General features: G+C 33.6%; 1 protein-coding gene across 2 annotated transcripts in view; it reads left to right on the top strand.

Annotated features, from left to right (window-relative positions):
* DENND1B (DENN domain containing 1B) overlaps window positions 1–15,662 on the top strand; it is a 243,457-nt gene that overhangs the window by 204,827 nt on the left and 22,968 nt on the right. For both annotated transcript variants that reach the window (XM_040636412.1, XM_040636411.1), the window contains 4 exons: window positions 61–101; window positions 826–894; window positions 5,394–5,450; window positions 6,287–6,391. In XM_040636412.1, coding sequence (XP_040492346.1) covers window positions 61–101; window positions 826–894; window positions 5,394–5,450; window positions 6,287–6,391 — 272 coding nt within the window. The remainder of the gene's footprint in view (window positions 1–60; window positions 102–825; window positions 895–5,393; window positions 5,451–6,286; window positions 6,392–15,662) is intronic.

The following is a 15,662-nucleotide window of genomic DNA, read 5'->3' as shown; positions in this document are numbered from 1 at the left end:
TTAGTTTATGGATTTATTTTAGATCAAATATTCCTGACATCTTATTATTATATTTTCCAGGGAACCCAAGGTCATATCAACAATGGGTGCATACAGTCAAGGTAATGATAACCCTTCACCGTTTCTTCTTCCTTCAGTCAAATATATATGGAGAAATGTTCAGTAAAATGATGCTGCTTATACTTTGCTGTTTATTGGCAATATTTGAAATGTTTGTATATTTTCTCACATTTTAAATGTTTTTATTTTGTTATAATTTATTGATATTCATAAATATAATTTTCAAAATGGAAAGCTTCTGTCCAGAGATAAATGGCTCGTTTGGAAAAACAAGATGTTATTGTCAACTTATATTATATCCTGGAACAAAGGAATTAGGAGGAGAAGTTTGATTTGAGGGGAGTTTTATCATTTCTGATAATGTGCTTATTGTTAATATGATTCTTTTGAATGTAAAACTTGCCTCCACAGATTTAGGCTTCATTGCCCAACCTTAAAACAATCGATAAATAGTTGATTGTAGTTCTTTTTTATTAAGTTTTAAATATATACCTATTACTGGTCATATTGCTCAAGTCTGCCTAAACTGCAAAGATGAAATGATTTTTAAATCATGTATTACACCAACTAAAAGAACAGAGTAGAATGTTTACATTTTGTCTGAAATTACTATAGTATATGAAAGCTTGAAAACACTTAATGTGACATAATTTCTGTGGGTCTTTAATTTGTGAGAAAAGCTCTTTTTCCATACTATTAATAATGCTTTGTTTTCAGGACAGTCTGGTTTAAAATTTTTGGAAATGTTCATGTTTTTCTTTGCAGAAAGGAGGTGCACTATTTAACACAGCAATGACCAAAGCAACTCCAGCTGTACGAACAGCATATAAATTTGTAAGTTTTCTTTTGATTTTAAAAATTCTCTTGACAAAGTTATACATTTTCCTAGCTACAGACATGTAAATCTAGAATACTTCCTATTTTTCCTTTTAAAAAAGCTTTAAAAAAATTTAGAGTTAATATTGACCAAGTGAATTCAGTTATTTAAATATTTTATAGAAAGGATATTCCCTTTATATAATCTAAAAACAATTCATCAGTTTATTTCAAAACTATCAGTTAAATTGTTGCACTCAGATTAAACAGTCCATAATGAAGTGCCATTTTTGAAGATTTGATTCTTTAATTTAACAACATATTTTAAATTCTCATTGTATACTTGAGGCTTACGTAGAAAAAAATAGAAAAATAGTGCAAGTTTTCTTCCCTCAAAGATGCTTGACTCACCATCATTCAAATTCTTCAGTGATTCTCCATGGCTGATAGTAAAATAAAAATAGCTATATCAATAGCACTAACAAAAAATAATTAATAAAATAAAAATCTCTTTAATATAATAACAAAGACCCTTCAAGACCTGATCCCTCTTGTGTCTTTTCAATCCACCCCAACCCCGAGCGCCTGCCATATCTGTAAAATACTGAGCTGCTCCTCATTTCATGAATGCAGGATGTTCTTGTCTGCCTCTAGTCTTACATAATCCATTTCTACTAACTGGAACGTTTATTTCTTGGATTTTATCCACCCAATAAACACTAATTCAATCCTATAAGACTTAGTTTAGGCATTAGCTGTTTCCCTGAAAAAAATATGTCCAGCACTATAAGGGTTCATATACCTTCTGGGTCCTCATAGGACCTGTGGGCGTTACTTCTGTTTCAGCACTTGTTTTGCCTGCGTGCAGCTTTATCTCTAATATTAAACTAGTCAGAGCTAGTGGGTTGGTATTCGGTAAGTAATTTTTTAAATGTGGTAGGTCATATGTATTTTATATTTCTAAAAATATTCAGGGCAGTACCTTTTTTTTTAAAGATTTTATTTATTTGAGAGAGAGAGCGCGCGCGCATGTGCAGGCAGGGAGGGTAGGAGGAAGAGGGAGAATCTCAAGCAGACTCCGCACTGAACACGAGCCCAGTGCAGCACTCAATCTCATGACTCTGAGTTCACGACCTGAGCAGAAATCAGGAATCCAGGAGTCCAAGGCTCAACCAACTGAGCCATCCAGGCTCCCGAGAGCAATAGTTTTGATTTTATAAGAGCTTATCTCTTCGAATGCTTTCTCAGTAAAGGAACTGATATGATTGAATTAATAATGGAATATATTTTAATAAGCTTAGAACTTAAATTCTTGTTTTGACTTACAATTATGACATATACGTAGCCACCATTACTGTTAAAAAAAATCCATTTCAAAGATTACATTTTATAGTAGGGAAGCTAATCTACAGAGTATATTCAAAAATATGTGCCAAAATTCTGAACTGTTTGAAGCGTTATCATAAAGTAGAAGCAGGATGACGTCATCGTTTTGCCTGGAAAATATCAGCCTCTGCATTTTGTTTGGTTGTTTCATTGTTTTTCTGGAAAACCTCTCTGAGTATATCACTATCTTACTATAATACTGGTGGTTTGATTTATATACAGTTGTTGGAGAGATTTTTTTTTTTTTTACAATGAAATAGCACATGGCTGCCATGCGAAACATCAACCTAGCCTTGTTTCTCACATTCGTTTAAGATTGTAAGAAAGGTTTCTCAGTCATGTGCCCTTTATTTTATTCCTTAAACAAACACTTGAAGTTTTTTCTCAAGCTTAGAGAAATTGTGTTGTATTATTTTGCTAAATATATGTTTTTCTCCTTAATTTCACTCATATTTTCCACAAAAACCCAGTAATAAACATGTTGAAAGCTTAATTCATTATTCATATTTTTATCTTTCTAGTTAGTAGAGTGTTTTATTTTCTGCAGAACAGTAAAATGTTTCCAAGTTAAAATTCTGCTCTCTGGAAGATTATTCCCTAAATTAATGTCAGGCAAATTGAGGTCTTCAGAATATACTTAATCACTTTCATCATTTATATTGTGATCATGTGGTACATGATTCAAGAAGTCAAGAGGTTTGGGACAAGTAAAGTCAGTTTGTGACTTTCATAGTTGTGTCTAAAACGTATCTTTCCAGGCCGCTCATATTCTGAAATATGAACTCTTGAACTTCCTCCTTTGACCACAAAGTACTATGAGCAAAACTTCTGATCCTCTCCTGTATGGGTTTAGCAGAATTTATCTACTTGATTTTCCATAGATAGTAAATTTTTAAAAACTGGGAGCCATGTTTTAAACTGTTTCATTCATTAAGTTATTTGAGTACCTCTCATGAATTAGGCGTTGTACTGGTTATTTGAGTTAGAGCGGTGAGTGCGGCTCATAGTGTGAGTGACAGAGGTACTGTCCCTGCTAGTTTGATGTTTGTATCATGGTCCCTTTGCTCTGTGTTTTGGACATACTACAGAGGAACTGAATATGTATTTGTTGAAGGAAATAATGGTTTTGTCCTATTCTTAGAACAGTTTTTCTATGCTGAGAGTATTTTTTCTATGCTTTTTATGCTTACATTTTTCTATGCTTATAGAGACCATAAAGAAAACTAGAATTAACATGTATACTTTTCTTACAAATCTAAAAATAATACTAAAGTGAATACATAATTGATTTGGCTAAAAGATTTTCTGAGTCAACTTTCTTGTTAGGTTTTTATTTTTAATTATTAACTAAAGCCATTTACTGGATGCTTCTCTGTAGAGAATACTTGTTTTTTGCTTAGTTGCAACTTGGTATTGAAAAGGATAGAGAGAACCTGTACCCCATCTTCCAGATAGTCTGAAAGAGGTCAGTGGAGGAGGTGGGGCAACAGTCATTTAAATGAATCAGTACATAAATCACAGAACCATGACTGACACTAGATTCAACTTTATACACTTTGGAACATCTGAAAAGATTAGTGTGAAACAAGTGGATTTTCAAAGAACAGAGGATATTTAGATAAATTAGAATATAGACAAAATAAGAACAAAGATGGATACAAATTCCAGGAGATGGAAACAGGAATATTTTCTTGGTAATTATTCATTTTTACCTAATGGGAATATAGGGATTAATACAGGACCCTTTAAATAGATAAAGTGGTCTTACCAATAAAACAATGAATGTGAAAATGGTTTAATTCTAAAGAACCATGGAAATACAATTTAGTGTTATTTGCCTTTTTAGGTTATCTCTTACTGTGTGTAATATGTTTTGGTTTTGTCTCATTTGCAATAAAGAAATAGTTTATTTGAGTTCAGGACATTATTTGAGCAGTTACTGTATGCCAAATCCTGTATTAGGTACTACAGATATTAACAGGAAAGAAATAAGATTCTTCCCCTAAATGAACTTGGGAAGACATGTGTTCACTCTTCCTAAAAATAACTTAGGATGGTTTGGTAGAAGGAGCAAGAACACTAGAGTTGGAAAGTCTTAAGTCCCTATGACTTTAGTTTCCATGTCTGTGGAATGAGACTCCTACTGCCTTTTCTCTTGCAAGGCAATCCATATTCGGTGGATATATTTTAAAAACCTTAGTTCTTCCTTCTTTGTGATGGTGAGAAGTTGGACTTAGAAATGAAATAGACCTAGATTTGAATCTAGCTATATAGACTGATCCCCTCTGAGTCACTTTCCTTATTTGTAAAATGTAATGATAATAGTACTAACCTCAAAGACTTGTGATTAATTACTTGTAATTAAATGAGCTAATACATGCTAGGTACCCAGCACATCGTCATATACTGAGGAAACGCAACGTAAATGTGAATTTCCTTTCTTTTCCACTCTGGCCACTCTGAGTGGGAATTTCCAGTGGAATAAAGGCCAAGGCTTAAGGAAGGTCCCCAGTTAGTTGTCTTTAGTTATATTCCACAGGAATCACATCAGGACCTGAGCAGCTCAAACGCTGCAGTCAGATTCCCTATTGAGCATGAGGATAGCAACTTTTGTTAAGTGACTTAATTTGTACCAGAAAAACTGGACATGAAATAGCCATAATATTAAGACATCTCTGCTAGTAAAAACTTGTGTCTGCCTGTAAGAGCACTTTAATAAAGCTTTGTAAAGTTGCCTGAGTTTCTTAAAGTCCAGACATTTGCCCAGATAGCCTGCTGCTGTGATGATGTGCATTCTCCTTTTCACCCCCAGTTAATCACAATTTCAGATTAAGACTGGGCAGTAGTCATCTGGTTGACTCCCGTGTTTTCTATAGATTAGGACGCAGAACAAGCTGAATGTTAGCTTTTGTACGATAGTAGTATGCAAATAGAGCCTAATCATGTTTCCACTAACTTAGATATAATAGTAAGTGGTGTGGTCTTCCTGAAAATAAAGTTTTAGATTCTAATTTGTTCTTTTTCTAAATAATATGAAGTTAGCAAGTTTCACGGAGTGAGGTCTCCTCTGCTTACTCTTCAAATGGTAACAGAACCATGCTGAGCCAGACACTTGCGTTACCTTTTTCTAGGCAAAAAATCATGCAAAGCAGGGAATAAAGGAAGTGAAGAGTAAGCTAAAACACAAGGTATGTCATATTCTTCTTTTCATTCTTCCTTGATTCTTGCATTAGTTTGAAGCTTATACTTTACAAATCACATGAGATTTATGTTTTTAATGACGTTTGAAATATGCTTAGCCCTTTGTTCAGCAATGTATTTTTCATAACAAGCCCTCTGGCAACTATCTGCCGTCGTATATGCATCCACTGAATAATCTCTTTATTGTTTGCATATTTTATCACAGAACAATGGAGATCCTCAAAGATGCTTTAACACGATGTATGTTTTCATAAAGTTGATTGCCTTGATATCGCAATTGAAATTCTTGCTTCAAGCTGAGAGTTTCTTTAAAAAGATGATCTCCAGTGCAGAATTAAGCCAGAAATGCCATCATTTGGTTTTATAGGATCTTTCCAGTAGTCGCTACTTTAATTTGAAGCATGTTCTTAATTTATAAAAGATCCTGTTTGAAGATGTGTATTTGAATCTAGAATATTGCATATATATGAATATCTATGTGTACGTATGTGTGTTTTTGATTTGATTACGTATTATATCTTTGCAGATTTTTGTCAGTTGTGTTGAATTTCTACCTTTGAGGAAAAAATATCACTTAAAATTTCCATTTTTGTGATGGAGAATAAATAATCTTTATATAGATTTTATCCAAATTATTAAAAATAGAGATTATTTTGGAAATTATTAATTTATAATATAGAAAAATGCATTTTTTTCCTAAATAGATTTTTCAAACTTATATCTGAAGCGTTATTTTGCTGTTTGCATCTGTATCAGATAGTTTGTCTAAAAGTAATACAAGGAGTATTTTTAAATAATTACTTGTATATTTTCTCATGTGCAGGAAAATGAAGATTATGGGGCCTGTTCTGGTTCTGTACAGTATACACCAGTTTACACATTACACAATGAAAAGGGAGGAAGTATAGAAAAGCGTAAGCTTGCCCAAGTAAGTGTATTTACCCTTATGTCTCCAAATTCTAAAATTATATAATTTCAGTTAATTCTTTAAGAACAATTTTGGACCCATTCGTTGTTTTGTTTTTTTTTTTCATCATATGGTAAGAAAACTTGTATTTCCAGTCAAGAAGATTGAGTAGGTAGTGTCTGGGCAGGCTGCAAGAGGATTAGGAATCGATCGTTCCAGATATCAGTCTCTACATACTTTATTATGTCTTCATAGAGATCACAGTCCAGTAAGGGGAGAGAGACAGGTAAGCATGTGATTGCCATAGGGTGTGAATAGCTTGATGATGAGGGGGAAATCACAGATTTCTACTACAAAAATAAAATGAAATTCATACACGGGAATTTGGCTGTTAAAATCATCTATAGAAATTAGAATATAAAGTAATATGCCTATCTATTCTAAAGGCAGATATTTTATTTGCTATAAATAATTAGAGCTTCTACTTATATGCTGATGTTATGTAAAATACTGTCCTAAAGGGGGAAAGTGTTCAGAATTATAGTTATATATGTCTCTGGTTTTGCCTCATAAGTATGTTTCTGAAGGTTTAAATGATCCAAATTTGTATACACCAAATCATATTTTAAGTCGCCTTAGAAAATTAGCTTTTAAAAAGAATTCTCACCTGGATTATAGTTCATTTATTGCAGACACTGAAGTTTACAGATGAGGGAGCTGATAGCCAGAATGGTCACCTCACTTACCCTAAGACTTATAAGGAGTTAGTGGGAGAATGGGATGAGAACCCATCCCTAAGGGTCACTTAGCTTTCCTGGATCTGCACATACTGCAGGAGCAGAGATGGCTTTAAAGTGCTCCTCTGTGTCATTAGGGATGGGGAGAGACCAGTGAAGCTGTACCCAAACCCTCGCCTTTGTAAAGAAAACCCATTCATTTAATCATTCAGCACCTACCGTGCACCAGTCACGACTCTTAAGTGTTCCAGGAGAAGCAAAACACATCTCTGCCTTCATGGGACCATTTTTATACCATACTAAGGGCCTTCTCTATGGTGTATCCATTTAGAAGTTTATCTTTTCCATGCATTAGTATTGCTTAATTATAGCATATTGGTAGTAAATGCTAATTGTATGACCTAAAATAAGCCCTTCAATGAATAATTCTACAAGTATAGAAACCTCTGGCTACTACTGTTAACTGGAAAACATGTATTATCTTGTAAACTAATGATGGATTTGCAATCAATTTCTCTATTTTTCTTCCATCACTAGCATGTTCAATTCCTACTGGTTCTCAAGCTTCAACATCTTAAAAACTTTTGCAAAATGTTTATTACCTTAATATTGGAGCAGTTAGGTTGTATTTACCATGGTGCATAGATTTTTATGTGAAAAAGAGTGGGATCTTTGTTGCTTATCAGATGCCCTAAGATAGAAAGAAAACACTTGAATTAGAGAAACACCTGTCCTAAATGTCAGTTTTAAGTTAGGAAAACTATTTTCAGCTCCTCATTTACATTTTTAAATCTTCCTTTCTTTAACATGGCAGTGCATTTCTATGATAATTTAGTTATAAAATATATTACAGATTTCTGTTTTGTTTTCTGTTAGACAATTTCTGATAGAGAAAATTGTATTAAGTTACAGAAAACCTTACAGGGTAATAGGTTACATTCATTGCATACTTATCCTGAATTTTCATGGCCATCATTAATTATAATATCATTAATTCGACTGTCTGTATTCATCAGTTAGCATTTTGTGGTTTTCAAGTGGACATGACAAATGATGACTAACAAGCATTAAGAGAAGTAGGGTTTTTCTTTTAAGAATTATAATATGATTTTCCTACTTGGTTCATAGGAATTTGTTAAGCCAACATATTTAGATTTATTATGCAGGTGCTGGTAATTTCTGAATAGCAGTCTTTTCAAGTGATAAATATCTGAGTTTTAGGCAATGTGTATTCCCCATGTATGTGTTTCTTTGTATATATGTGTTCCATCGTATAAATAGGTGTATATACCTGTGTATATGTATTTTAACAGCTGAATTTGTTAAGAGTCCTTATTTCCAATCATTTGTAACCCAGCAATATTTATTACAATCTAATGTTTTGTCTTTGCTTATGTCAGGCATAGGAATGTATGTAGCTCTCTAGTAGGATTGGAACCAGAAAATGGAAAAGCAGGCAGGGAAGAACATCAGCCCTCCCCACCCCACCCCCCATCCTCGTAGCCCAGCCCGTCTTCTCTCTGTCTCTCTCACCTGGCTTGTTCTTCTCTCTGCCTGCCTGTTCACTGTGCATTCCATAGAGTGGCTTTCTCAACTCCTGCATGTACCTGACACTGTGCTTGCAGGATCTCAGTTCAGCCGTTTGCCAGAAATGGACCGCAATTCCCAAATCTACTTTCTTGTGGAAGGATGTCATCAGCCCACTTGGGTCAAGCATGAATCCTTGGTTCAGTCAACTCTAGCCAGAGAAGCAAGGAGAATACCATGTTATCAAGGACACTGGCGAGTAGTAGGGGTGAACAGGGAAAGCAATTCTCAGAGGAGGGTTTTAAGGACAATGACAAAATCTCAGAAGATTTTTGCTATCTCCAGTTGCCTCATAACCATTTGCCAAAAAGTCATCTTTGTAAAAAAGAAAAAAAAAACACCCTGTATTTTTAAGTACTCAGAGGGTGGATCTTTGTACCATAAACCTGAAGCTTGGCAAGTTTAAGGTCAGCCTACCCTAGTGGGTCATTGTTGCCTTAGTTCTCACATGAGAATTGAGCCACTTACACAAACAGACTACATAGAAAATAAGCTTCAAATACACTGTTTGCGTTTTGGGCAAGGAAATCAATAGGGACCGAGCATAGTCTACTGCCTTTTCTTTGTGGTCTGATACCACAGAATCTTCCTTGGTTCACTTTTTGGAGGTAATCCAGTCTCAATGATTTGATAGAAATATGATCCAGTGTATTATACAAGAGACAGAAGCCGATGCTAGAACCATGAAGATACTGTTTTATGATTATTTCCAAGTCAGTGAGTACTTACTGTCTCTCTAAGCACAATGATACTAGGGTCCAAGCACATTAAGATTTTCAATTATATATGTAAGCATTTCTAGGAATAGTTAGATGTGGTTAAAGGCATAATCTAGATATCAATAAATATGTCAGAGACATTATGCTTATTTATTTGTTTATATTCAACTTGTTTCCAAAAATAAACGGACGTTTTACCAATAATCGTAGAACAAAAGATTAAAATGTATTTAATTTAGATAAGATAAGATCAAGACAGAGATAAAGTTAGCGCAGTAAGAAGCTAAGGCCCATTCCCTTGCTTAGCAGCCAAAATGAAGAGACAAACACACCTACCATGATTTATGATGTACAAAGATTTTTTCAAAATTGTTCAGGAGGCATGCAGCCATTCCAGGAAATAGGGCTAGACACTTAATCCGCAGATGAAGTCAGGGTCCCAAGAGTTCCCATCCAGTGGAAGTACCCAGGAGAGGCAAGGATCACTGTTTTAGGGACAGAAACCTGGTTTTCCTTCTTTGTCTCTTCTGTGCAGTGTCTATCATTTGAAATACTCAGGTTTATTAATACCTCTTTCAAAGACAGCTTAGTTTCCTAAGAAACTATTAAAAAAAATAAAGGCTACAAGTAGAAATAAACTTAGAATGCATTCTTTTCTTCTTTCTGTCAAGCTCACTGAGCTAGAAGACTGACATCAGTGTCTCATGTTAGAGCCAGCCTCTCACTGAGGGACCATTCTCTCTGGGCCCCATCTCACAATTGATGTTCAAATAACCACACTCTCTTTAAAAGTCTTGCCATGTGGTAAATTCAGTTACCTAAAAGTGAGATTCCGTAGGACCTCTAGGATTTGGTGATCCAGATAATTTTGAGGTCTTACTACTGTTTTCCAAGCTTCAATTTTTGCCGAGTTGACTAACATTGACGTACACTAGAGTGATGTTGGAAACCGTGAGGAAGAGACAGATCCTTGATTAACAGCAAGGCTGTCTGTATGTTTGTGTATATTACATGATTAATTTAAAACTCCCAACAATCCAAGCACCGTGGGAATGATTATCCCCATTTTTCAGATTTAGTAACAGCAAAGGAATGAAGAAATGTGGCCAAAGTTTTACAGGTAATAAATAGCAGAATAGGGATTGAAAAGCAGACAGACTGATTCTAGAAGTTAAGTATCTAACCAATACTGTCGAGCCTTTGTGTTGGGTGGAGTGTTTGTGGAGGAGGGGCAGTTGGAGACAAAGGTATGGTGTTGAGAGCCAGAGCGACTTAACTTCAAAGTACTAGCATCTGGCATTGAGCAAAACATAGTGTTCCTAAGCCTTACTCTCTACATTTATAAAATGGTAATGACAATACATGTCGTTTTGCTGAGATGCTATAGGCATTACGGATAATGTATATAAAACACCTGCCACGTAATAGGCACTTAATAATTGGCAGCTACCCATTAATACATATACCCGTATCTTGAACTTCAGGTCTCTTATCACAATGGCACTGACTTTCTTCTCTCTTGGTAGTAACTGTCCAAAGGCACTAATAATCCTCTAGTCCCCTAAAGTAGTGGGGACCCTAAATTTGTCTGTCTTCATTCTAAGTAGGGATAACTTTAACTTTAGATCCTGATTTAGGATTTGAGAAGAAATATATAGCTTATTTTACTGAGAAATCTCTTGATTTCTAAGTGTGTAAGACCTCAAGTATGTCATTTTATTGTCAATAAAGTTATCAAAATAAAGAATATGGGCTTTACTTATCCCAATTCTTTATCCATTTGAGAATTTGATCTCAGCTATGTAAAGAACTTTACATTTCCAGTTTCCAGCTAAACTTGGATAAATGAAACATTTTATTTTCATCTGTTTTTCAAAAGATGAAAATGAGATTATGGTCATTTAAATTCCAAGAGTATATTTTAATAAGTGAAAAAAGAAAGTTTCCTAATCTGGGTACTGTAGAAAAGAACAAAAATCAAAATGTATGTTGTTGTTGTTGTTGTTTTCCAAAATGTATGTTGTTTTAAGCCTATATTCCATTACTTAGCTTATGTTTGAAATAGATTGTGAATCTACATCTATACCCCAACAAATAGTAGTTTGTGTGCTCGTCTGCTAATTAGTATGGTTATTTCCCGTTTTGTTGATGAGGCTCAAATAAATGTCAGGGGTAGGGCATGAAGATCTCCCAATTAGGCTTCACATTTGTAAAGCCCAACCCTTTTCCCTTTTGTGTGAAGATGACAGTTCCAGCAGCAGCCCCAGCCTAACAGGACTCCAGGGAAAGGATCCTCCTCTGGTTTTATTGAAAACAGGGCCAGTTGGGTCCAGTGAGAATACTGCCACCGGTCATGGTGCAGAACAGTTTTAATCTTGACTACACACTTACCTTCTTTCATCAATTTTATTTTAGAACAAATAGTGTAGTCTTAGTGAACAACATTTAGACTAAGGCTGTCACTGAAAATTATGTTTTAAGAATATTTTATTTGTAAAAATTTTGGGGGGTTTTCTAAGAAATTCCTTTAAATGTGCAAAATTTGTTGAATCTAAGATACTGCTCCATTTTTAATAATATTAGCCATTCTTATTCTAGCAGTGTAATGTGTATGTGTCTGAATGTCTGTATAGGACACACACATATGCACACACACATCAACTAGACTAGTGAACTGCAAGCAGGAGCTTAGCTATATTACAAGTCAACATTAACAGATGGATGGCCCTAAGCAAGCAAAACCACGGCAACAAAATCTAGTGAAAGTGGAGGATTGAAGCTTTTTGTTGTTAAGCCCTATTAAAACCCTGGCACACATATCACTCTTAACTATTTCATGTCTGAGACAAATAGCAGTGCGGTCAGATTTATTTTTAACCTGTCCAATTAACTGTATAAAAGCAGCATGAGAAAATATGAATGGCAGATTATTTTCTCATTTGTAAAATGATAGAAAGTAGTGTGCCTGTTGATAAATACTCACACTTGGAACATAGTCAAGTCTTTAACCCAAATACAGTGTTTACAAATAGAAGTATGTTTAATAGTCACAATTTCTACTAATAAGACCAAGTAATATTAAGCTAGTGATTGTTTATCCTGCTTTTAAAATATATTTACATACAGACTAATAGTTTCAGGTATGAAGAGTTACCTTTTGAATGCATAAATAAGGAAGATATTTACACCATAAAATGTAATCTATGTGATTTTCCATTTTACCTACTATAGATGATATACACACTGTAAAAGAAGCTATGCTATCATTTTGAGTCCTTATGTATTTAATGGCTCATCAGTCATAATGGATTTATGAAATATAGCACAACAGCCATGAGCTCATTTTATAATTAACAAGTAATATAATTTCATCTTTAAAGAATGTACTTAAGTATTTATATATACATTTCTGGCATCTAGAGACTTGCAAGTAAGGCATTTCAAAGCCACATTTTGGTTGAATGGGGACTTAAAAGACATCCCATTAAATAAACATGTTTTAAAAAATATGAGCAATCAGGAGGTTTACATTTTACAGATACAAATTTCATATTTTAGAATGTCACAGTCAAGTTACTGTGAAATTTTTAAGATAAAAATTTAGATTATCTTAATTATTTAGTTCCTAAGCCTAATAAATGATGGGATATTCATACCTAGTAGGATGTGGTTTATGGTATTGTGTTTATGACACTCTTTTCTTCATTGGAATTCAGTGGACTCTGGGAATCAGATGAATGTAATTAAAGATAGCATTTGTCACTCAGGTGACATAATAGATTTCAGCAAATGGCACACTTGTTGGATCTTTGGAAAAATACGGTTCATTCAGTAGCTTGGCTTTATTAGTCAAGAAAGAAATGACATAGTCATTGTTTGCAGAGGGAAGACACCACTTGCTTCCTCTTACTAAGAAAAAAATGATCGCAAATCACAATGAGAAAAGATAATAGTGACCTGGGGAGACGGGGAAGAAATGGGTGTATGAGGGAGGAGGGCCCAGATAACCGGAAAGAATACTTAATGTAAATTTTACAAAATAGTAACAGTAAGTTTAGCTAAATCATGATAAGCAAAAAAATCCTTATTTTTTTTTAGCACTTTCTATGATTTGGCTTAATATTGAGAATACTATTATGATGATCAAGCTAAATTGTTGAATTAAAGTGATAAAATCTATTAGAAAGTTTCAAATGATAAAAATATTTTGAAATAAGTAAACGTGTTTCTATTAACGTATGCCCACAAAAAATATTGCCTAAATGAAAACACATTCTAGTAGTCTCTTTCCCAAAGTCACTCTTTGACATAGCATGTATTTAGTCTAATTGATACTAATATCACTAATTTATAAAATTGATCTTTTAAGTCCAGTTTGAAAAATATGGGTACATATCTTTAATTTTAAAGAAATTTATTTTTTCCTCTGTTGTTTTCTGTTGAAATAATATTAATTTCCAACATGTCAAGTTTGATTATAGTTAAAATCTGTACCCTGCCACCACCCCCCCAATTCAGTTATGGATTACAAGAATGCCCTCTAGTGGGCATTATATAATACTGTCTTTCATTGAAAGATAATAGTTACAGACCAAAAAAAAAAAAAAGGTAATTATAAAATTTGCCTTCCAGAATAGTCTCTTTTAGAAATGCAATAAAATACACATTGAAACATTTATATTGTCATAAAATTATTCAAGAGCATTTTTCAAAGAAATAATTCAAAACCAACTCCTTTCAGTAACTGGCTGGGACTTCGTTTTTTAAATGTTTAGTTCTGCTAAACAATACCAGGTATATTAAAAAGACATAGTGGAAGGTAGTCTCAGTTATGTGGACATGTTCAATATATATTATGAGATCATTTTAGGTTGAAATGTACCTTTCTAATGTTACAATTTTACTCTTCAAATTTATTGCCACAATTGAGTATGTCATTTATTTCAAAGTCTTAAAACAAAAACAAAGCTATTCAGTTTTCCTTTTAGTAAATATAATGAGTATTACCATTCTAGACTTTATATCAGTAATCACATGACTAATATTTTTCCTCATTATTTTCTGTTCTATTTAACTTAGAGCTTTCCCTGTTACTTCTTTAATTATTTTAAGGGCTTTTAGTGAAATTAACAATAGCTCTCTATTCCAGAAGCACCCAGTTTTTTAATGGACAAATTCTTGTGTTCTGCCAGGCATCCTGGGATAAAAAATGATGATGTTCTTCCTGTTTTGTATCTAGAACTGCTTTTAAGGTTGGTAGGAGATCAATGTTAGTGTTGATGAAAGAGGAAGCCAGTCTTTTCTTTGTTGGGGTTACTGCTGCTGCCTATTAATGTCCCTCAAGAGAGAAAAATTTCCGGGAATGTCAGTAGATTGTAAATACAAGAGTATAATAGAATCTTATTATAATTTGAACTGGATTTATGTCTTCTACACATTGTTATATTTCCTGATACAGAACATAAAATATTAGAATTATACATAAATATCCTAACAAGTTAGCCTGTGCCCTCTTGCCAGTTACAAAATAGGACTGCTGTGTTTCAGCCTTCTCTAGAAGTTCTTTATGGTTTTTCTAATGTTTGAGTTTATTACTGGTCATTTCACAGAAGTCTATTCCCTCTTTGCGTTTACTAATGGCTTTGATATTTGTAAGATAATGCTTTTGAAACCAAAATGCATATAGAGTAATTGCAGTCTCTGTTAAGATTCTTGCAGCATTCAACACAGAAGCCATTTTAAGACTCCTTCCACACATATACACATTTATGTTTATGACATGTTGATATGATAATCTGAAAAATAAAATCAGCTATAATTATTTTAAAATCAAATATTTCAATCTTCAGTTATGTGCTTTTTACAAACATAGTTTATTAAGGTGGCTGGAAATAATATTATTTTGTTGATCATTGCTGACTTTTTAATTGTTTATTCCAGCTGGAAAAATCATCTTCACATCATTTGGTGAGAAGAACCAAATTCTGGTTTATTGAAAATATGGTGGACTTGTTGTGCATGAAGAAACCTTTTTAAATGTTAAAATATTGAAATCCTGTCAGCAAAAGTGAAATTACAAATAGTTTGCCATTTATAAAAAATTTATTTTTCTATTTTGCTTTGAGAATAATTTTAATAGTGTTATACAACTTCTTATATTTATGCTGATCAATAATTTCTCAGTAGTGAAAGTTACTGCAAGAGCTTTGTTAAATTTTGCTTTTACAAATGTTAAAGAACAAAAAAAAT

Source organism: Ursus maritimus, unplaced genomic scaffold (genome assembly GCF_017311325.1).
Source record: "Ursus maritimus isolate PB19 unplaced genomic scaffold, ASM1731132v1 scaffold_2, whole genome shotgun sequence".
NCBI classification, from domain to species: domain Eukaryota; kingdom Metazoa; phylum Chordata; class Mammalia; order Carnivora; family Ursidae; genus Ursus; species Ursus maritimus.
Note: the sequence above shows the minus strand (reverse complement) of the source record. Positions and strands in the feature narration are given on the sequence as shown.